This window comes from Dromiciops gliroides, chromosome 2 (genome assembly GCF_019393635.1).
Source record: "Dromiciops gliroides isolate mDroGli1 chromosome 2, mDroGli1.pri, whole genome shotgun sequence".
Taxonomy (NCBI): domain Eukaryota; kingdom Metazoa; phylum Chordata; class Mammalia; order Microbiotheria; family Microbiotheriidae; genus Dromiciops; species Dromiciops gliroides.
In genome coordinates this window covers 516,701,467-516,725,432 of record NC_057862.1, presented here as the reverse complement: position 1 = coordinate 516,725,432, position 23,966 = coordinate 516,701,467, and the positions used below count along the sequence as shown (strand labels likewise).

Genomic DNA, 23,966 nt, shown 5'->3' with positions numbered 1-23,966 from the left:
GGAATTTAAGGTCAAATTGATTGTCCCAAAAGAATTATAAGACTCAGTGACTCAGTTTCCCGAGTTTTACTGCAATACTGTGGGTGACCACAGGGAGAGAACCAGAATAGTGGAAAGGTATCTCTCTTGAAGTGTGAAAGGAAAGACAGTTTTATTTATAGTATAGATAAATTGATTTATCAGTCTCGTTATAATAATCTCAACCTTGGGGAGGTACAGGGGAGGGCCTATCCTAATTCGGAGTTCCTGAGGTCCTAAGCCAACCCCCAATGCGGTTACCTTTTTCCGTGGAGGTGTGTTTTTGGGGTTTACCCGTCATAAGTTGAATCTGGGGACAAATTTAGCCTTTTCTGCGCATGTCTCTTTCTGGTTCCCATGGCTAGTTTCAAAACACCTTCATTTTTCTTTTATTTCCAGTCTGAATTTTTATAGGTTGTCAATTCCTTTATTGTTATTTGACCTGACCCTTTATGAGTACTGATTTCTGGGGGTAAGAGAACATAGCATCTTGATTTGTAAGTTATCCATTAACTCAGGTCTGACTCCCTTTTTGAGCTAATATCTGAATTAAAGCATGGGTCTTAGGTTTTTCTATTAACCCTTTTTTGCCTCCTACATCAAGATCATGACCAAGAAGAAAGTAAACACACAAGTAAAGTTTACAAAATCAAAGTAAATATTCAATGTTGGTTTCTTTCATCATTTGGTTGTTTCCAAGACCATAAAACTATATAGATATTTTTTAAATTAACATGCCTATGCATAAATATTAACATAATAAAACATACATTAAAAATACATTTTAAATTCTTAAGTCTTATTTTACATTTCATATACTTAATAGAATCACCCAAGTTTTTCAGTGTTGATTGTAATTTTTAAGTCATCTTATGAGTGAAGCTACTGGTCATTTTAATAATCAATTGAGGGGGCAGCTAGATGGAGCAGTGTATAAAGCACTGGCCTTGGATTCAGGAGGACCTGAGTTCAAATCCAGCCTCAGACACTTGACACTAGCTGTGTCACCCTGGGCAAGTCACTTAACCCTCACTGCCCTGCAAAAAAACAAACAAAACAAAACAAAAAAAACAACAAAAAATAATCAATCAACAACTATTACTTCCTAGTTAGAAGTACTGGTAAATAATTGTGAATGCAATTGTGGTTGCAACCTTTTGCAATTCTTTTTCACAGCCCAACAAAAACTACAGTCACATCTATAGATAATGAAAGCAAATTAAACACGTATATCATAACTAAATTTCATTTCATAAAACCATTGAAATACTCTGTGGATGCCTGGGGTTCCAAAGAAGTCAGGTGAGAACCACCATTTTTTGTGTTGCTTTCAGGCTTTCAGTGAAGGCCTTTAAAAATATTACTGTTCATGAAGTGAGTTAATTTTTCCCCTAATCTATTTAAAACAAGGCCCCTGGGGCAGCTAGATGGCACAGTGGATAAAGCACCAGCCCTGGATTTAGGAGGACCTGAGTTCAAATCCGGCCTCAGACACTTGACACTTACTAGCTGTGTGACCCTGGGCAAGTCACTTAACCCCCATTGCCCCACACAAAAAAATTAATTAATTGAAATAAAATAAAACAAGGCCCCTAAAAAGAAACCTATGAAGAATATTTAGTAATTTTATTAGTACTATGAAGAATTGTCAAAATGTTACATTTCCTATCACGTATAAATAAAAGTATAATTCTACATCACTTCTCCTAAGACAAAAATCAGTCAGTTTACCACTCAGTTCATATAAAGTGACTATGTTCTATTGGATGTTATGTCTTATTTAAGAAAGTCAACTTACTAAATAAAATGTAAATAAAGGCCTCTCATTATCAAGTTCTATTATTATGTTCCAAATTAAATAATTCCACCACCTTTTAAGACCTTTACAGAAAAGCAAATGATGAAATTCATTACTTTCCAGTCAGTATAATAAGAAATGCAATAGGAAAAAAAGGAACAAAATTATCAGTCTCTACATATAAGGTATGCTGTATGCAAATAAAGTCCTTTTCAACAAAATTTAAATAAAGATATCAAAACAATTCATAAAGTATATGGTATTTATGAAGCATTAGGACATACACAAAGAAGGGGTTACAAATGTGCTCTAGAAATATGAAAGCTTTGAATGTTTCCCTTAAGAATCTGAAACTATGTTTCTACTTTGATTCCCTGTATCAACTTCCCTGAAAATTCATAAAAACATAAAACATGATAATTTTCAGTTGTCTCTGCTCCTCTGTTACAGGCTAACGTTTAAAGACTTTTGTATTTAAGGTATAATAACACTTAAGTAGTTCAATTTGTTTTTATATGAATTTTAGTTTTAAAATAAAATACAAAATGAACTGTCACATGAGAAGCAGACAGAAGAAATGTAAAAGAAAATTACTATAGAGACTCATTGATTCAGTACATGTTCAAAACCACAGCACACAAAAATCACATTAAAGATTTCCTGTATTTTAAGAGAGATACAAATTTTGAAATGAGCATTAAAAAGCTGTACATAGTAGAAAGAGTACTGGATTTGGAGTAAGAGCACCTGGGTTTATATCTCAGTTCTGTTATTTATTACCTGATGCCCTTGGCCAAGTTATTTAAACTCTCTAGGCCTCAGTTCCCTTATCTGTAAAATGGGAGGGGGTGGAGGAGAGAGGAAAAACTATATAATCTCTAAAGAGTTCTTCTGCCTTTAAATTCTATGATCTGAATGAAGCCTTAAAAACTTCTTAAATATTTCTTTTAAGTAATAATTTTATCATTTATAAAAAACTTGAAAAACTATGGCAAAATAGGGTCACCTTGGTTGAATTTAAGTTTTTTTATGTTCCCTTTTTAAGTTGCTGAGGTCAAAATAAGTCAGATGTGAAACTTCAGTGTAATAAGCAGTGACTGAAAATTAAAGGGAAGCTAAAACTTACAAGATGATGTATTAAATAGGGATACAAAACCAAAATGGAAATAGTCCCTTGCCTTCAAAGGCCTTTTTTCATCTCTATTTTTATTTTCTTTTTCATTTCTAGAGAAGGAATACAATATATACAAAGATAAATACAAAAAATATAAAAAGTAATTTTTCTTAGGGAGAGATCAGGAAACATCTCCTGTAGAAGATGGCATCCAACTAGTTGAGCCTTGGAGGAAGTTTAAAAATTAGGTCAAGGATAGGTTACTCGGTGAAAAGAAGAGGAATCACTACTGCTCTAAAAATGATTAAGATAGCTTTTATTTAAGTGAAAAAAATAGCTGAGGGAAGGAACAAGGAATTAATTTTTAAAGTTTCATAACAGAATCATTTAAAAACTACCCATGGAAAGGAAAAATAAGTGATTTACTAATACATCCCTTTCCCCCTCCCTTTAATTTGAAGAAAAAAGTTTCATTCAAGATTAGACCAAAAATCGAGGACAGGAATGAACAACTGTTGAAACATTTTCAGAGAGAGGCACCTCTGAAAGGCACCTCTTTCATGGAGAACCCAGATTTAGAAAAGTGCCCTCTTGATTACTGCAAATTTCCCTTCCACACTCCCTTTATTTCACAGAGCACAATTAGGAAATGTCTTTTCACCAAAATAATGTAGGCATATTTAGATTTAAGTGACCCTATTTTGCCATTTTAAAAAATGCACAGCAGTTAGTGTACTTAGTGGCAATCACTTCTAGAAATATGAACTAATGCTATCTGTATACAGAGAAAGAACTGATAAATAGATGTATGTATAGAATTTTACATATATATATATATATATATATATATATATACATATTTGTGTCTAATGGTAACCATCTGAGGGGGGGGCGGGGAAGAAAGTCACATGACTTCAACATTAAAATTCCTCAACAATGATGCTTTTATTATATATTTAAAAGGAATAGCAAGTTGTACATAATAGATTTTCAGTTTCCTGTGCAATAACCTTTTCCCCCATTCCATTATGTTATGGAAATGCTTATTTTATTTCTTAAGTTCAGAATAAAATAAAAATTGTAAAAAGATTTAAAGTGGAAAAAAGAAAAATAAGGATAAAGAAAACAGATAATGACTAAAATTCACTATTTTAGTATGTGGAATTATGGGCCAAATTATATCCTTTGTATATTTCTAAATAAGGATTATCCCTGGAATAGTAGGGGGAGGGGCAAAGAAGAGATAAATCCAAGGTCTTCTGATTCCCATGTTTGTTTTTTCCAACTATGCCTGTTTCTTAACTCTTCATATCCAAAAGAGATTTTTTTTTTAATTCTGACCCTACCCCTTATTAGCTCTTTGAACCTGGAAAGAGCTGTCAATCTCTTAAAGGCAGCAAGGTGGCACAGTAATGGTTAGAGCACGGCAACTGGAATCAGGAAGACTAGAGTTTAAATCCTGCCTCAAATATTTGCTTAGTTGTGTGACTGTGGGCAAGTCACTCTGTCTGCCTCAGTTTAATCATCTGTAAAATGGGGGTGATAATAGTGCCAACTTTGCAGGGTTGTTCTGAGGATCCAATGAAATATTTGCAAAATGCCTAGCAAAGTGCCAGGCACATAGCAGGTTCTATATAAATGTTTATTATTGTTATCATCGTCATCATCATCTTTATTAATCTACTCCAGGGCTCCATTCAGCATTTCAAATTAAAATTATTCCAAGGCCATTACTACCCTAATGGGTATTAAATTATCCCACTATTAGAGTAAAATCTCCTAGAAAAAAAGGGACTGTCTGCTTTTGTAATTTGTATTTCCTTAGCACTGTGCTTGGCACCCTGTAAGAAGTTGCTTTAGTGCTTTTTCATTCATTTATTCACCAACATAGTAGCTATGAGACCAGGAGTAAGTCACTTACCATCTCTACAATAAGGTGAGACTTAAAATGTTCTTGAAGTACTTAAACTCAAAAGGTTTGTGTTGGAAACACTTTTTATCAGTTTATGTTTAGAAAATAAGGTATTATATCATTAACGAAACACCATAGCAGTACAAAACAGTATATAAAATAAGAAAGGCAATTTCACAAATTATTCTTTTCTAAAAGAATAATATACATTACACAACAGAAGCTGTATAATGTTGGCCTTAAGTATTTTAGTGGTAGGCATAGAGTAAATTATAGCTTAAAATGGGAATTGTAAAGTACTATACAAACATAATTAAGACATTATAATTGCTGTGCTTGTCCAATTCATCATGACTCCATTTGGGTTTTCTTGGCACAGCTAATAAGTGTCTGAGGTTGCATTTGAACTCAGATCTTCCTAACTCCAGGCCCATCACTCACTATTCACTGTGTCACCTATCTGCAGATGATATGCTATTCACTTACCTATCCACCATCAGTAAGGCCTGCACTTTCTAATTGTTTTTCCAAAAGAGGTAATAAGTTTTATACCCACAAATTCACACTCCCAATGTGTACAATGTCCAATACAGACATTAAAAGGTTCAAATACTAAACTATACATCAAGTCTCAACATTTCAAAATAGTGACAAGAAAGTAGAAAAGATGAAAGCAAGCTTAAATTAGTGGGAGAAAGACTAAATTATAAGTTTTTAATGCAATTATGACTTACAATTATGCATGAAAACTGGAATGAGGTTAAAAGTATTGCTTGGTGGAGGTTCAGAAGCGAAATGTCTTTCACATTTTTGATCTAGACCTGTGATTTGGTCAGTATAGGAGCTCCTCCGGTATGAGGAAATTCCCTTTACCAATGCAGATTTGAAACAGTTCCAGATTTATAAAATTCAGTGACATGCCCAAGGTAAAAAAAAAAAAATCAGCATGTGTCAGTCAGAATTTGAATCCAGGTCCCAGGACTCCTCTTTCACAAAGTATGCACTTGGGTTGAATCCAATAAAACAAGCTCTTTTACAACACAGACTGTGAATTAGCACTCACCCAAATTAAATAAAACTAATTACTATTTAAATTGAGAACACTATTTCATTAGTTCTTTTAAAATGTTTATTTTTAAATCATCAAGGTATTTCCCTCAAGAACATGGAACTAGTGAAGAAGTGGGGAGGAGGATTTACTATGCAAACTAAATACATGAGCAAATTAGATCTTATCTCAACTCCAATTTAAAATGATTACAAATTTTGAATTAGTTAGAAGCAAATAAATGAAGTTTTACTACACTATTTCTGGGTATGTTATCAATTTAGCCATTTAATAGTTATGTTAAAGAAACTTCAAAATAGAACTCAAAATAGTGAATATAAGGGAAAAAGAAATTTATATTTTTTTAGAACTTCCTTAAATACAAATATTTAAGAGATAGAAGAATACATGGGATATTACTCATTTTAAAAATTTCTTTTTATCAAACAGTAAACAAAACTGACTACTGTGCAGTAAAGTTATCTAATCACTTTATCTACCATAGCAAAACCATATTTTAGCCTAGGTGCATAGATAAAATGAAATACATTAATAAGGGCATGCCAAAGAGCCATCTAGCCACAATCTCCAGTAAGATCTATTTGGGGAAGGGGGGGCAATAAGGGTTAAGTGACTTGCCCAAGGTCACGCAGCTAGTAATTGTAAAGTGTCTGAAGCCCAATTTGAACTCGGCTCCTCCTGAATCCACGGCCGGTGCTTTATCCACTGCGCCACCTAGCTGCCCCAAGACCTATTTTTAAAGTAATTTAATAGAACAGTCTGAAACAATGCTTCTCCCTTTTGTCCTGTGAACCACTTAAACAGCTATTGGTTAGATGGAGATTAGCTTCCATAAGATTCTATTTCTTTCTTCCTAACCACCTTTCAACTCTCCCTCCTCAACCCAGTTTTAGCAAAATTTAATGAAAATTAGCAATGTCCTGGCAGAGTCCTCAGTAGCAGGATGCCAAGTGTAGAAATAGGTATTCTCCATGTAACAACAAAAAAGCAACCCTAGGCCTAGGAGTCACAAAGTGAAAATTCTAATCCACATTTCATCACTTCCTCTTAGGTATAAACTACCTCAGTCAGTAAAATGAGTTAAAATAAGTTTTCCAACTATATGCTGAAGGTTAAGCAATGTATACTAAATTATCCACACTATATAGTTCATTCTCTCTCTCACTACATATACATATATATAGCACTATATATAAAGTAGTATTAAATAAAGGCTATTCTCTTTTTCAAATTATAAAAATCAGAACACTTTTTTTTTGTATAAAAACTGGAGCTGAAATTGAAGTTAGGGTTAGAGTTCCTAATACATCTCATTGCCTCACCCTGTCATATGGACGAGCATTCGATTACCACAAAAAAAAGACTGGCCAAATGAGAGACTAATTTCTTCACCCACAGATTACTATTACTGGAGAAGAATCTAAGTCTTTGTTTGTAAAAGTTGCGTTTCATTTCCAAATGGTAAAATCTGCTCATTTTACAGACCATTTTTAGGAAGAAATAATTAAAAATATACTCCTGAATTTTGAGATAAACATGCCTTAATATCGGCAATTCTGAGCTAATTCCATGGCAAAAAGCCAGAAGTAATAAATTTACATGCCCCACTTTATATTTACAAAGACTTAGATACTACGAATAAGCTCTAACCAACATTTTGTGGGAAGGGAGAAAAACACTTTTTAGGTCCCTCATTATTTATACTTAAGGAAACCACAGAAGCACTTCTTTTCTCCTAACCAGTGGTGGGCACTTTCATCTAGGTAGCAAAACAGTGGAACTACTTTAACGTAGCCTAAAGAGTCTCTGGACAGGTTAGAACTGGGGCATCTGTTGAGAATCTTTCCCCAACCTTAAAGCACAACCTGATGTCGGCTAAGTTTTTGGTTCCAGAACTGGAAGCACGTACCCTGAGCCAGCCGGGTATCAAAAGCATCAAAGAGGATCAACGAGTGTGAGATTGGAAGGGACCTTTTTCAACCTCTTTGCAGAGAAACTGGGGCCCAGATATTACAATCAACTCCTTGTCCCACGCTAAAGGGCCAGCCTCGGTCCCTACCACGTGTAAGGTGATTGGACGTCAACCCCTACCCCTTCTCAGTCCTGGAGCAGCAGCACGGCCTGGAGAAGTGAGGAACTAAGAGCAGGAAAAGGGGCTGACCGGAACAGGGGGAGGGAGGCCAGAAGGACGAGGGAGAGGCGGGTGCTCACCTGGACACCGGTGTAGTTTTCGAAGAAGAAGAGCACCATGCTCTGGTAGATGTTGTAAAAGCGATCGTCCACCTCCTGATAGATACGTGCTCCCGGCACGAAGAAGGAGAAGAGACGCCAGCCCAGCCAGGCCAGAATATAGGTAGGGGCCGTGCCCAGCATCACGGCGGCCGGGAGGACATAGCGCATGGAGTACGTGTGGAGCACCAGGGACAGCAGCATCTTCCCGCTCCGGCGCTCGCTAGCTCGCGACGCTGAGGCTTGGCCTCCTCCTGCTGCTGCTCCTTCTTCCTCCGCGCGGCCAAGGGATCACCGGGCCCAAAAGAGAGCCCCTAGCTACAAGCTGCCTGACCCCCGCCCCCTGCCCGCTCCCGAGCCGCGGAGCCCGCCGCCGCCTCCTCCCCCACCTCCTCCACCGCCGCCGCTGCCGCAGCCCCTCAGCCGCATGGGCTGCCTTGCTGGCAAGCGGGCGGACTGCTCCCGGACCAGGAGCCCGGCTCTCGCGGCTCCCTGCTCCCCAGCGGACAGGGACACTAATGCTAGGCCAATGAGGGCACGGCGACCCGGCCCAGGCTGCAAGGTACCCAGGCTCCGGTTACCTCAGAAGGAGTTACGGTTCATGACCCTCCTCTGACACCATATTGCCAAACCCGGGCGGGGGGAGGGGCCCTTCGGGCAACAAGGTGGCCCCTGATTGGCGGAACCTGGGCCGCCGGTTGGAGGGCAACCGACCGTGCTCCGTGCGTCTCGCGGCTGCAGACTGCCAGACTAATTGCGCATGCGTGGGGTTGGCCGGCAAACCCAACTGCTTCTCAGGGGAAGTTTTCTCCTCAGGCTTTGGGCGTTGGAGATGAAAATGGAGATGACTACAGTGGGTCTGGGTGTGGACCTGGACTAAAATGAAGAAAAAATAAAGGGGGCGAGAAAAAAAAGAAAAGGCTATAGGGAAAGGAGTATCGGAGAAATTATTTCTTCTGGGTAACAAGCTTTCCTATAACTTTCAATGTCTCCAGGTTCTATCACAGGACAGAAGAATCCTTGGCTGACAGGAATTCATCCCAGTCATTACGCTTCTACTGCTTGCAGAGCTTTGTACTGAGTGCTGGGGGTAGTACAAAGTTTACATAAGCTTGTAACAGCCTTTCAGTTTAGTAGCAAGAGGTGCAAAAATGTGCTTTGTGAGGTTTAAGGGGAAGGGTTATTAGACAGGGAGGAGTTGGGGTGTCAGTGAAGAGGTTGGCATTTGAGTTGGCAGAAAGGATGGCATATCCTGACCTGGGGAAGAGAGAGGACAAAAGCACAGAGATGAAGTGCAGAATGTATTTAAGGAATTCTGACAAAGACTTGGATTCTTTTTCAATATCAGTGATATGTGGGTGAGAGGATACTCTATTTCTAATATGCAATTGTTTATAGATTTTCCAGTCTTGCTGGAGAATAAATTATAGAGAAGGGTAATATGAGAGAATGCTAGAAAGGTAGGGTGGCACCAGGCAAAAAAGTCTGATCTTTAAGTCAGAAAATTGTGGGAGCTGCTGAACGTTATTAAACTTGAGGACTAATGTGACCATCAAAGATTATCCTGGGAGCTATATGAAGGATGGATTGGAGAGGAGAGTGGAAGAAGCAGAAAGACCTGTAAGGAAGCCTTTGCAATAATCCAGGCATGAAGTATTGACGATCTGAACTAGGATGGTGTCAGTGGGAATGGAGAACAGGGAAGTTGTACTTCCAATAGATATAGTGAAAGCAAAAGCAGATTTAAGGAAAGAAGATTGTTTTGGTGCATATCAAGTTTGAGTTGCCAGTGTGACATCCAAGTAAAGTCATGTAAGCAGTAAGAGATGTAGGTCTGGATCCCAGGAGAGAGGTGAAAACTGAACGTGGGACCATAAAAGTGATAGCTGAACTTTTGGAATTTATGCATGGCCAGAGTATAATGGAAAAGAGAGTAGAATATCCAAGGCCTGAACCTTAGGGCATTCTCACCTTAAGAAAATGAAGTGGCAGAAAAGGTGGAATTGGAGAGGTAGGAGGAAAAACAAGCAAATAAGCTGTATAGGAAGATAAGGGAAGAGAGACTGTTTAATAGGATGATACAATGTATGACACTGACAGATAATACAGAGGAGGCAAAAAGGAGGACTGAGAAAAGGCTGCTGGTTTAGGAAGTTACAGTAATCTTTGAGAGAGCAGTTTCAGTAAAGAGTATATAGTAGGGAGGAGAGTCCAGATTGCAAGATGATGAGTGAGAAGTGAGGAATTGAAAGGTTTTCAAGTTTAGCAGTGAAAGGGAGAAGATGGAAAAGAAGAGGGATGGAGTAAACCATTTTCAAGGAAAGGCTTTTTTAGAATTGGAAAGCCCCCTCAAATTTTCATAAACACATGTAAATGGGTGATTGAAGATTCCAAGAAAAGGAGGAAATGACTACTAGATCAAGGTGGGAAGGAATATTGACAAAAGCATAGGTAATTAGGAATAAGACTACCTCTTCTGCTACCAGATGAAAGAAATTTTAGTGAAGGGAAAGAGGCCATGGAGCAATCTCTCATTCAGTGTCCTCAAACTTCTCATGGAAATCAGAGGATTGTTATTTGGTATAAGTATGTGATGTAGACAGATGTAGTCAATGTGAGAAAAGAGGAAAAGGCTTCAAACTGTTTTGACATAGAATAATAGGAAAGTCAAGAGTAAAATTAAAGTATTTGCAACTCTATGTAACAAATTTGTAGTAGATGAAATCTAAGTTCATTTTTTTTTTAAAGTAACACTTGACATCCTGGGAGAAGGAGGGAGAAAGTTAGATAGTAGTCATGTAGTTATAAGAATTGTAACTACAGGTCAAAAGGGTAAAAGACTACCTTAGTGGCTAGGTGAAAAAAAGTGGGGAGTGTCAAGCCTAGGTTTTGGAGGAAAGTGAAGGCAGGTTGAAGAATTAAACTGGAGGAATTGAAATGGAACTTGAGGCCAAAGAAGGGTTAGAGTAGATTTAATGTAAATTAGAGAAGGGGAAAGTTAGAAGGATAGAAAAAAGGGGGGATGTTTTCAAAATTAAAGGTTTTTTGAAAGATGGGTTATTCTGAGACATGGTAAGATCTAAGCGTAATCATGCTGCTATTGTGTGGCTGAAGTTAGGTGGAAAGGAAGAAAAAGGTCTATTTGTGGATATTGAGAATTCTGTAGTCCCATTCTTGGAGAGGGTGTCATATAACTACTCATACCTCAATAATCAAGGATGATTAAGGCATAGGCATAGTATTCTTTGGTATATGGGATTGCTTTTTGAGAGGGCAAAGAGAAGGAAACAGAAATTTTGTCAATGTAAAGACACTATCACTTAATAATAATATAAAAGATAGAGTCACTAAGAAAATTGAAGAATGACCTGAAAGTCTGTATATGACATCAACAAGATTAGGCAGAGAGGGTAATGAAATGTATGTCCTTCAAAATAGGAAAGATTCTGAAGAAATGTTACTGAGCAAAAGAGAACTGAGCTAAAAGCCGTATTAGGAGGGAGCAAGAGGTATACCCATACCTTCTTTCAACCATGAGAGAAGAATAGACTTGAGTAGAGAGTATTGTAGTGAATGTGGTTTACTTAAGAGAGTTAGTTTTCGGTAAAGCCTAGAAGTGGAAGAAAATGTTATGAAAATATAAATGATGTAGGAAAGTTGTTTAGAATAAAGCAAGGTTATAGAAAGTATGGTATGATACCCCAGTTTACTACATTCCCTGGTTTCTTTAAGTTCCAACTAAAATCTGTCTTCTACTGAAGTCTTTCCCAACTCCTCTTAATTCTAGTGCCTTTTTTATGTTAATTAGTTCCTATTTGTCCTGTATGGTGCTTGTTTGTATTTGTTATCTCCCCAGGTTGACTGTGAACCCTTGAGGCAGGGACTTGCCTTTTTTCCTTTTTTTTTATATCCCCATGGCTTAGCATAGTACAGCTTAATAAATGTTGATTGATTGAAGGAAATGACGGGAACCACCAAAAACAAAGCAACTTGTAGATGGGGTATGATCATCCTTAGGTAGTCCTTGGCAAAACTGTGAATGGTAAAGTTCTTGACCCCATGAGATTACATTTTCTGGGATCAAGGTAAGAAGAATGGATACAATCCTTATGTAGATAAATTTGAGTCATTTATTCAATAAGCAATAAATGCTACTGTCTGCCAGTCAGTCAACAAGCATTCTGTAACTACAACCTGTCAGTATCAGAGATACATAAATAAGAAAAATAGTCCTTGTCTTTAAGGGGCTCAACTGGAGGGGGGGGGCAGCTAGGGTGGCCCAGTGGATAGAGCACCGACCCCTGGATTCAGGAGGACCTGAGTTCAAATCTGGCCTCAGACACTTAACACTTACTAGCTGTGTGATCCTGGGCAAGTCACTTAACCCCAATTGCCTCACTTAAAAAAAACAAAAACAGAAGCTCAACTTTTGTGGGCAGCTAGGTGGTTGCAGTGGATAAAGTTACTGGCCCCTGGATTCAGGAGGACTTGAGTCAAATTTGGCTTCAGACACTTGACACTATCTCTGAGACCCTAGGCAAGGCCCTTAACACTCATTGCTCTAAAAAAAACAAACAAACAAACAAAAAAACTCACCTTTCTGTTGGAAGGAAAATCATTATCACAAATGTACATACACACACACACACACACACACACACACACTAATTTTGCACCAGCAAATGGGATCATGACAGGCTTCCTGTAGGAAGTAGTACTGAGCAGAACCTTGAAGAAAGCTAGGGATTCCATGAGGCAAAGGTGAATGTCATGTACAGGGAACAAAATGAATTTCTCTTGGTGAAAGAATGCTAAATGTAAAGAGGTTTTCTCAGTCCTCATTCTTCTTGACCTTTCTGAAGTCTTTATTACTGTTAACTCTTCTCTTATCATGAAAACTTTGTCCTTTCTGGGGTTTTGTGACATTGTATCTTGGTTCTCTTCTGCCTACCTGATGTTTTCTCAGTCATCCTTTGCTAACTCTTAATCTATAGTTCACACCCTCAAATTCCCCAAATCATTGTCCTGACCTCTTCTTTCCCCCTGCCTTCTCTCACTTGGTAACCTTATCAGTTCTCACAAGTTTATCATACTCTCTCAGCAGTTGACTCCCATATCTGTATCCAACCATAATATCTCTCCAAAGCTCTAGTCCTATATCACAAACCACGGATTATGTGTATTGTCATATCCTGTAGGCATTTCAAACTCAACCTATCTAAAACAGAGCCCCTTTTTCTCCCAAAACTCACCCCTCTACCAAATTTTTCTATTTATTCCAGTCACCCAGGTTTGCAAATTTGGTGTCAGCCTCAACTGTTTATGTGGTGTGTATATGTGTATATGTTGTCTCCTCCCAATAGAATGTAAACTTCAGGGTAGACAATTTTATTTCTTTTGTATCCCTGATGCCTAACATATTATTGATTATGGTTAGTCTTTCCAGTCTTAGCTAGTTTGGTCTTAAGTTGACACACAGAGTAATGCGTCAATGAATCTGTACTACCATAGCCTTCAAAAACCCAGGAGTTACTTCCATGCCAAGAAGAGGCACCTGAGGAGGTTTTTAATGAAGAATTGACGATGGCAATACCTAAAATGAATCTGTGATAAAGGTCCATGTTGGTAGCCTTTTCAGTGATAACAAATTACAATCCATCCAGGCTTGCACATCCTGTGCAACTTTTGTCCATTTCTCAAACCTGCTAATGCATCTACCAAATAATATATATGAGAAGATACTTAACCCCCTTTGCAAAGAAGGGGGATAGAAGAAAAGTATTGTTTTATATTTGGGGGGTAAAACTTTTTTATATTTTGCAACATTTAGTTTAAATTATTTGGTGGTTATTTTATACATTTATATTTTTGTGGTCATTAGTGCATATTTTCATGATTCTAACTTTATTATCATCATATAAGTCTACTTCTGAATTCATCTTCATTGTGTGATGTTTAAAATCTAAATGTGTGGTCACCTAAAATTAGAAGCTTTAGCACAAGTCTTTGGCATTGAGCATTTATTAAAGCATACCAGGTATTAAGAAAAAAGGAGAACATGTAGAGTTTAAGAAAAGGCCTATCTAGCCTAGAGTTCCAGCCCTAGTCTGGTTCTTCCTCAAGTCTCCACCATGAATGACCTGCCTTCAACCACTAACTCCTCAGCAAACTGAGTGTAGAAGCTTTTTATAGGTCTGGAGCAGAGGTGGTCCTTACACACTGCTTCAAGCTGATTGGTTAGCATCATCCAACTCCATTGGTTCACTGGACTTGAAGGGGGTCTCATGTTGAGTTCAAAGTCCTTAGCTTCTGAGAACAATTACCTTCTTAAGGGGCCAGCCAGGTTGTGGTACACTCTAATTAACTTTAAGTAGGCTAATCAGCAAAGTCAATCACTTCCATTTAATTCAATCAGTTTAGATTAACCTCCAGGTGGGCCTTTGAGTATCTGCCAAATCCCATTATTTTCTCACAATTGCTACTTAGAATACAGTAATATTTTATCACATTCATATACCATTATTTTCTTCCACACCATTCCCTAGTTGATGGTCATCTAATTTGTTTCCAGATTTTTGCTACCAAACAAAGTGCTGATACAGATATAGACATATCTATATCTACCGTACTGATAATCTTGTTTTATTATAAACATATATGGGGGAAAGAAGGGTTTTTAAAAAAAAATTAATGAACTCCTTGGGATATATAACTAGCAATGAATATCTGGATCAAAGAGTATGGTATTTTAACTACTTTATTCACATAATTTCAAATTGTTCTCCAGAATAGTTATACTAATTTACTACTCTACCAACAATGCATCCCTGTGCCTATCTTTCAATGTCTCCAACATTGACTATCTTGTCATCTTTGCCAATTTTCTGGGTGAGGTAAAATTTCAGGGTTGTTTTTATTAATATTTCTCTTTAATGACTTGGAGCATTCTTACATGTAATTAATAGTTTGTAGTTCTTCATTTGAGAAAATATTGTACATATTCGTTGACCATTTATTCTATTGGTGATGACTTTTGGTCTTATTTTTGTTAGTTGTCAAATATTTAGCAAAACTCTTATCAGAGGTATTTGATACAAAGATTTTGTCTCCCAGTTAACTACTTCCCTTCTTATACTACTGCATTAATTTTTTGTGTGTGCAAAAAGGAATAGCAAACTCTTTTTTTTGGATGGTCCACAGACATTTATTTTATTTTAATAAACATTTTGATTTAAAGTTTTGAGTTCCACATTTTATTCTTCATTCCTCTCCCTTTCCCCCTACCCAATGTGGTAAGCAATAAAACATAGTCCATACATGTGCAATTATGTAAAACATCTCCATATTAGTCTTTTTGTGTAAGAAGAATAGAATAAAAGAAGAAATGAAAGAAAAAAAGGGGGGGAAGCATGCTTCAGTCTGTGTTCAATCAATATCAGTTCTTTCTCTGATGGTATGCTTCATCATTAGTCCTTTAGGATTGTCTTGATTATTTGTATTGCTGTGAATAGCCAAGTCTTTCACAGTTCATCAAACAATATTGCTGCCACTATAATCTTTATGTTATTTAAGACATCTGTCCTTGACTTCCATTTAAAAATGTATTTCTCAAGAATCTTTAGAATAGTGTCATTTGTAATTAATGTAGGGGCAGCTAGATGGCACAGTGGATAGAGCACTGGCCCTGGAGTCAGGAGGACTTGAGTTCAAACCTGGCCTCAGACACTTGACACTTACTAGCTGTGTGACCCTGGGCAAGTCACTTAGCCCCAGTTGCCTCACAAAACAAAAATAAAAACAAAAACAAAAATGTAAAGGCCCAAGTGGGAATATTCTTCTGGTATCCAATCAGTATGTTCAAATAACTCATACCATTTAATAAATTGTTCATTTCGTTATTGAAAGATAGATACTTTTAGAAATGTTCCCTCTTTATACAATTAACCTTTCAGCATTGGATATAAAGTACTTAAGTAAACTGTAGCAATTGTCATTAAATATCATTATTCTAGTATGCTACAGAATCCCCAAGAAATTTTGCTTTTCCTTTCTGCCACAGTTTATCAACAATCAACCCTGTATAATATTTCCGTTCATACAGATAACTCTAATTATGTGTCTGTGTCCCTTGGCCTTGACTTATAAACTATTAGTGTGTCTGTGAGATCTTCATTTGAATAGAGCTGTATATAGATTGCTACACTTCATAAACTGTTCAAACATTTTAGAAACAAAAATCCTATTAATCTCTAGCTTCAAGCCTTGTGTTTATTATATTTATATGAGGGATTATAAACCTGCCTTTCTTCTTAGATTCTGTATAACTTTGATACATATTATCATCCAAACATAAAATCTAGATGAAAAATGTTTCCTTTAATCTAGGACCTTTTACAAATAATAGCTTTGTTTTTTCCCTGAGGAGGATTTCCACTATCTGTATCAAAAGTTTTATATATAATTTATAAAATCACAATAGGCAATGGAACTGCATGCTGGGTGTTAAAATTCCACTATAACATATAGCCAACAATTACATGTGTGAGAGAAGTGGTATAGAATACATTGTTAAGAACAGACATAACCAGAAAAAGAGGACTGGTCACGAATTGTACAGCAAGAAAAAAGAAATAATCTATTCATACTCCCATAAATAGTAAAGAAACAAGGCCTCCGATGCATTGGGTGGATCCACAATTGGAACATTATAGAAAAACATGGATGAAAACTCCATCAGATGAGGTAGCATGGATAGGTTGCTATTGCAAAAGCAAGGAAGAACCCATGCTGATGAGATCACAAATCCATGAGAATATTATACTTTGCAACTATAACAACCTGGTATCACTTCAAGTATTTCAAACCTTTACGATATTCGCAATGTTTCTCATACTTTTACCCTACCATATTACCTTGTGTTATCTACACCTAGTCTCCTATTACATTAAATTCTTAATTTGTTTTGGGGAAACCTATAATCATCTTTTTTTTTTCATTCTTCCTTGCATAAAATTCCTTCTTTTCAGCCCTTTACAATTCTTAAATATATTGATAAACCTAAACTTTTAACTCCTTTTTTAATCTCATAAATTCAGTGTGCTTTTACTAGAATCAAAATGATTCTCTCCATAGCTATATCTATCCAAGTGGGAATTCTTCAACTGAGTTTAACATAACATATTTGATAAAGTGTGGTGGCACTCCTGAAATACAATTCAAGGGAAACTGAAGATTTTAATATGTCACACTGTATGTATGTCTTCAGTGTATCTCATGGATGTCCTCCTATACACTCAAAGCCATTATCTTGGTATATGGTCCTCATTGCTTCTAGACTGTTGCAACAACCTTCAGGTTAGTCTATCTGCCTCAAGGCACCCCCACTACAATCCATTACCCAGTCGCTGAAAGTGATTTTCCTAAGACATAGGTCTAACTATGGTTTTCACCCTATTCAATAAACTCCAGTGGCTTCCGTTTATCTATATGATCAAAAAATATAAACCCTGGGTGGGGGTTGTTTTTTGTGTTTGCCTTTCTTGGTATCAGTGCGTAGCACAGTGCATGAAAAATAGTAAGAAGTTTTAATAAATGTTCATGAACAACTGATACTTAAAACATGTATAAAGTACTTTCCTTACAAAAATGCTCTGCAGTTGTGATGGATGGATGGATAGATAGAAAGATAGATAGACACACACACCAAATAATTACATTTTCTAAATAAAGAAACATGTTCAGAAAGGTAATATATTTACTTCTAAATTAAAATCTTTGACAAATATAAAATGAATATCTCAAGGTTTTAATTTGCATTTTTCTAATCAGTAATGATTTAGAGCATTTTTCTATGGACTATAAATGTTTTGGTTTCTTTATTGGAAAATCTATCTGTTCATATCCTGTGACCATTGGTGAATGACTTCACATTGTTATATATTTGACAAAGTTCTTGACATAGTTGAGATATAAGGACCTTTATCTGAGGGGAACTGCCTATAAAAAATTTCCCATTTTTCTCCCTTTCCTTCTTGGCTACATTTGTTTTTATTGGTACAAAGCCTTTTAACTTAATGTAATTAAAATTATCTTTTAATCTCACAATGCTCTCTGTCTCTTATTTATTCATAAATTGTTTACCTATCCAATTTATACCTAATCAGATTGACCAAAATGATAGAGGGGGTGATAAATATTAGAGGGGGATGTGGAAAAATTGGGACCGTAATTCATTGTTGGTGGGATCTGTGAGCTGATCCAATCATTTTGCAGAGAGATTTGTAATTATTCCCAAAGAATTATTATATTGCCTATACCCTTGACCAGCAATACAACTCTTAGGATTGTTTCCCAAAATGACTAGGGAAAAAGGAAAAGAACCTATATGTTCTAAAATATTTATTGTCACTTTCTGTGGTTGGTGGCAAAGAACTAGAAAGCATGGTCATGGATGTCAGTTTGGGGAATGGATAACAGATTTTTGGTACATTTTCATAATGGAATAGGACTCTGCTATTAGAAATGATGGGCCCAATAATTTTTAGAAAAGCATGGAGAGACCTCCACAGGATAAAGGAGAGCAGAATGAGCAGAACCAAGAGAACATTCTATACAGCAACAGCAGTACTGTTTTAAAAAACAACTTTGAACAACCAAGTCATTTTATTATAAATACCCAAACTTACGGAAAGATCCTATGAATGAAGAAGCTACTTGAATAGAGAAAAACTATATATATATATATATATATATATATTATATATATATATATATATATATTATATATAATATATATATATATAATATATATATATATATGTATATATATGTATATATATGTATATATATGTAATATGTATGTGTATATGTACATGTTTTATATGTGTATAACTTAAAATGAGACCAGAACTTATTCAACCTGCTTCTGTATTCCAAATGTTATCAATACAGAACCTTAATATATAATTTCAGTATTTAGTATATTTTACAATATTACACAGAACCCTTAATTTATAATTTCAGTTATTTAGTATTATATTTTACATTAGGGTTCTTTATTCCAAGCATATTCCAAGCATTTCATATTATGGGATTACTGTTTCCAGATAATCCACTACAAAAGATTTTAAAAAGAGAGTATATAGGACTTCTGGTGCTATGGATGGCCAAGTGAGAAAGGAATACTCTATAGCCCTTCCAAATTTCCCTCAAATAAGTAGAAAACTGCCTCAGAATTCTTCTTGAAGCAGGGAAGATTGTCTTACCTGGTGGGAGAGAGTGAGGGTCAAAGAGCAGCAGCAGTAGCAATCTGAAGCAGTAGTTTTATAGCAGCAGCAGCACGCCAGCCTCACGAGTAGGGGACCTGAAGCTGGGCTCTAAGCCTGGGTGATGCTCACTGTCCAAAATAACCAGCAGCCCCCTATGCGAGGAGTGAGCATTAGCAGGGGGCCGACAACAGCAAGAGCGCCCCACCCCCATGACCCCACAATCCTGCACAAATTCATGTAGGGGAAGCCTTAACACCCATTGCTGACCTGTACTGAAGTTCCATCCCTGGAGTCTGGCCAGCCCTTGAGATTCCAGCCTCAGGACCCTACGAGCAGAGAGACAACTGTTCCATAAGAACCCAGCCAGCTAGTCATCTCCCAACTCTTGGTCATATTTGCAAACAAAATTACTCCTCTAGGACCTGCTAGCAAAGAGGTGTACTATTAACATAATAACTGTTAAGGGCTAAAATTCTAGCTAAACTGTCTAAAATATCTAATGTGTGGTCACCAATCAATTACAAGCTTTAGCAAGAGTTAGACTTTTAAGCATTTATTAAGGAGAATAAGAATTTGGTAAAGAGAGAGAGAAAGGCCTAGATTCCTATCTATTAAAGGGAGAGCACATTTCTAGCTCCCTTCTCCGCCAGCGTCCTCAGGAAAGAGCGCCTCCGTCTCCTCCTTCCTCCTCCCACTAGTCCGCGTCACTTCCTGATACCAAAGAAAAGACTCCTGGTCTTGCCCTCAAAGACCTTCGCTTCATGGGCAGAACTCTTCTACAGTTAGTATCCAGCAGGTGGCGTTATTCCAATTGTTACATAACCAAGCAGCAGAGCACCACCCCTGGGACAGAGCAACCCAGGGACAGCCACCAGAAAGATACTGTTACTATAGCAACCCAGCAGCAACCCCTAGAACAGGCCAGCAGCTAAACCCCACACCCAGGAGAGGCCAACAGGGAGGATCTTCCCCTTACCCACCCCCTCCACCCAGTGCAAGCCAAAATGGAAGTTTACCCAACAGAGAAATCAAGCAGCTGAACCCTGAATCAGCCAAGGGAAAGGTAGCAGTAAGACCCTGAGCCCCAGCACAAAAACTTGGGACAGTGTAGAACTAGAGCCCAACTCACATAAAAACTGGCATAAAAATGAGCAAAAAACAAACAAACAAACAAAAAAAGCTTGACTATGGAAAGTTACTATGGTAATAGGGAGGATCAAGGCATAAACTTAGAGAAGGCAATAGTGCCCAAAAAAGGCTACAGGTTAAGCTTCAAAGAAAAATGTAATTTGGCCTCAGGCACAAAAAGGATTCGTAGAAGAGCTTTAAAAAAAATTTTTTTAAGCAAGTTAGAGGGGGCAGCTAGGTGGCACAGTGGATAGAGTACCAGCCTTGGATTCAGGAGGACCTGAGTTCAAATCTGGCCTCAGACACTTAACACTTACTACCTGTGTGACCCTGGGCAAGTCACTTAACCCCAATTGCCTCAGCCAAAAAAAAAAAAGCAAGTTAGAGAAGGGCAGCTAGGTGGCACAGTGGATACAGCACTGGCCTTGGATTCAGGAGGACCTGATTTCAAATCCGGCTTCAGACACTTGACACTTACTAGCTGTGTGACCTTGGGCAAGTCACTTAACCTTCATTGCCCTGCAAAAAAAAAAAAAGCAAGTTAGAGAAGTAGGTGGGAAAAGAAGTGAGAGTAATACAAGAGAATCATGAAAATGAGTCAATAGCATGGGGAAAAAATATACAAAAATGTACTGAGGGGGCGGCTAGGTGGCGCAGTGGATAAAGCACTAGCCCTGGATTCAGGAGTACCTGAGTTCAAATCCGGCCTCAGACGCTTGATACTTACTAGCTGTGTGACCCTGGGCAAGTCACTTAAGCCCAATTGCCTCACTAAAAAAAAAAAAAATTAAGGGAAAAAAAAAACTCCCCCAAAAAAACAGAATTAGAAAAATGGAAAAGGAAGAAAATGTGTCTCTTGCAAACAACATATTGTAGTTAGTTGAAAATAATTCCTTAAAAATTAGAATTGAACAAATGGAAACTAATGACTCTATGAGACATCAAGATATGATGAAACAAAATCAAAAGAGTAAAAAGAAAATAGAAAATGTGAAATTTCTCATTGGAAAAACAACTGACCTAGAAAATAGATCCAGGAAAGATAACAAGAATTATTAGACATGGGGCAGCTAGGTGGTACAGTGGATAAAGCACTGGCCTTGGATTCAGGAAGACCTGAGTTCAAATCCGGCCTCAGACACTTGATACTTACTAGCTCTGTGACCCTAGGCAAGTCACTTAACCCCTGTTGCCCTGCAAAAAAAACCCAAAACAAAACAAAAAGAATTATTAGACTACCTGAAAGCTATGATTGAAAAACCCTCAAACAAACAGGGACAATATCTTTCAAGAAATTATCAAAGAAAACTACCCTGATATATTAGAACCAGAGGGCAAAATAGAAATTGAAAGAACTCACCAATTACCACCCGAAAAAGATCCCAAAATGGAAGCTCCCAGAAATATCATAAACAAATTTCAGAGCTCATAGATCAAGGAGAAAGTATTGCAAGCAACCAAAAAGAAACATGGAGCCACAGTCAGGATTATACAGGATTTGGCAGCTTCTACATTAAAGAACCAGAGGGCTTAGAATGTGATATACCAGAAGGCAAAGGAATTAGTCTTACAACAAAGAATCACCTACCCAGCAAAATTGAATATAATCTTTCAGGGGGAAAATGGATATTTAATGAAATAGAGGACTCTCAAACATTTCTGATTAAAAGGCCAGAGCTGAATAAAAAATTTGACCTCCAAATACAAGATTCAAAGGAAACATAAAAAGATAAAAAAAGAAACAAGACAGAAAAACTGTAAGAAATTCAATAACATTAAACTGTTTATATTTTTTTTTCAGGTTTTATGTTATAGAATTCATCTGGTTACCCTCTTTTTAAAAATCAAAATCAAGACTTTTGAAGGCAGAACAAGAAATAAACTTTATATTTGTATATGACAAGATAATATTTGCAAGTCTTAAGACCTTTATTATAAGAGCAATTAGAAAGAGTATATGTAGACAGAGGGTGTGATTATGAGGTGACATTGATGAGGTGATTACCCCCCCCCCCAAAAATAAATGGCTGAGAAATTTCACTGGAAGAAGGAAGGGATTAATTGAATGGGGTAAATTATCCCATATAAAAGAGGCACAAACAAGCTATTATAACAGAGGGGAAGATGTGGGGTGGGGTTTGCAGTCAAAGTTTAAACCTTACTTTCATAAATTGGCTTTAAAAGGGAATAACATACATGCAGTTGGGTATAAAAATCTATCTTACCCCATGAGGGCTAATAGAAGGGGGAGGAGGACTGATTAAAAGGGAGGGTACATTGGCAAAAGCAATGATCAGAAGTAAAACACTTGTGAGGAGAGGAAGGTGGGGTAAGAGAGGGGAGGATAAAAAAGCAAAAAAGTAGCATGAAGGGAATACAGTTATCATAACTATAAATGTAAATGAGATGAACTCACCCATTAAACGGAGGTGGATAGAAGAATAGATTAAAAACTAACTACAATATGTTGTTTGCAAGAGACACATTTGAAATAGAGATATACACACAGAAGAGATACAAGGTGAAGGTAAGGGACTGGAACAGAATTAATTATATTTTAACTGAAGCAAAGAAAGAAGGGGTAGCAATCATGATTTCAGACAAAGTAAAAGCAAAAATACATCTAATTAAAAGAGATAAAGATGGAAACTATATCTTGCTGAAAGGTGTTATAGACAATGAAGTCATAATACTTAACATATATGCATCAAATGGTATAACACCTAAATTTTTGAAGAAGTTGAATGAGTTACAGGATGAAATAAATAATAAAACCATACTGGTGGGGGACCTTAACTTTCTTCTCTCAGAAATAGATAAATCTAACCAAAAATTAAACAAGAAAGAAATTAAGGAAGTGAATAAAATTCTGAAAAAGTTAGGCATGATAGATCTCTAGAGAAAATTGAATGGGAATAGAAAGGAATATACATTTTTCTCAATGGTACATGGCAGCTATGCAAAAACTGACTATGTATTAGGATATAAAAACCTCACAATCAAATGCAGAAAAGCAGAAATAGTAAACACGTCCTTTTCACATCATAATGCAATAAGTTATATTCAATAATGGACGATGGAAAGAGATTAAAAATTAATTGGAAATTAAATAATCCAATCCTAAAAAACAAACAAGTCAAAGAACAAATCATAGATATTTTCATTTTAAAAATGACAATAATGAGACAACATATCAGAATTTATGGGATGCAGGCAAAGTTGTACTTAGGGGAAAATTTATATCTCTAACTGCTTATATAAATAAAATAGAGAAAAAAACAGATCAATGAATTGGGCATGCAACTAAAAAAATTAGAAAATGAACAAATTAAAAATCCCCAATTAAATACCAAATTGGAAATTTTGGAAATCATAGAGAACAAAAGTGAAAGTAAGAAAACCATTGAATTAAAAAAAAACTAGAATCTGGT

General features: G+C 36.8%; 1 protein-coding gene across 1 annotated transcript in view; it reads right to left on the bottom strand.

Annotated features, from left to right (window-relative positions):
- The window catches only part of AGPAT5 (1-acylglycerol-3-phosphate O-acyltransferase 5), a 79,466-nt gene extending 70,971 nt beyond the window's left edge, over nt 1-8,495 (bottom strand). Inside the window, 1 exon segment of the mRNA XM_043984761.1 lies at nt 8,123-8,495. Coding sequence (XP_043840696.1) covers nt 8,123-8,344 — 222 coding nt within the window. The 5' untranslated portion in view covers nt 8,345-8,495.
- Between the last annotated feature and the right edge of the window lie 15,471 nt (nt 8,496-23,966).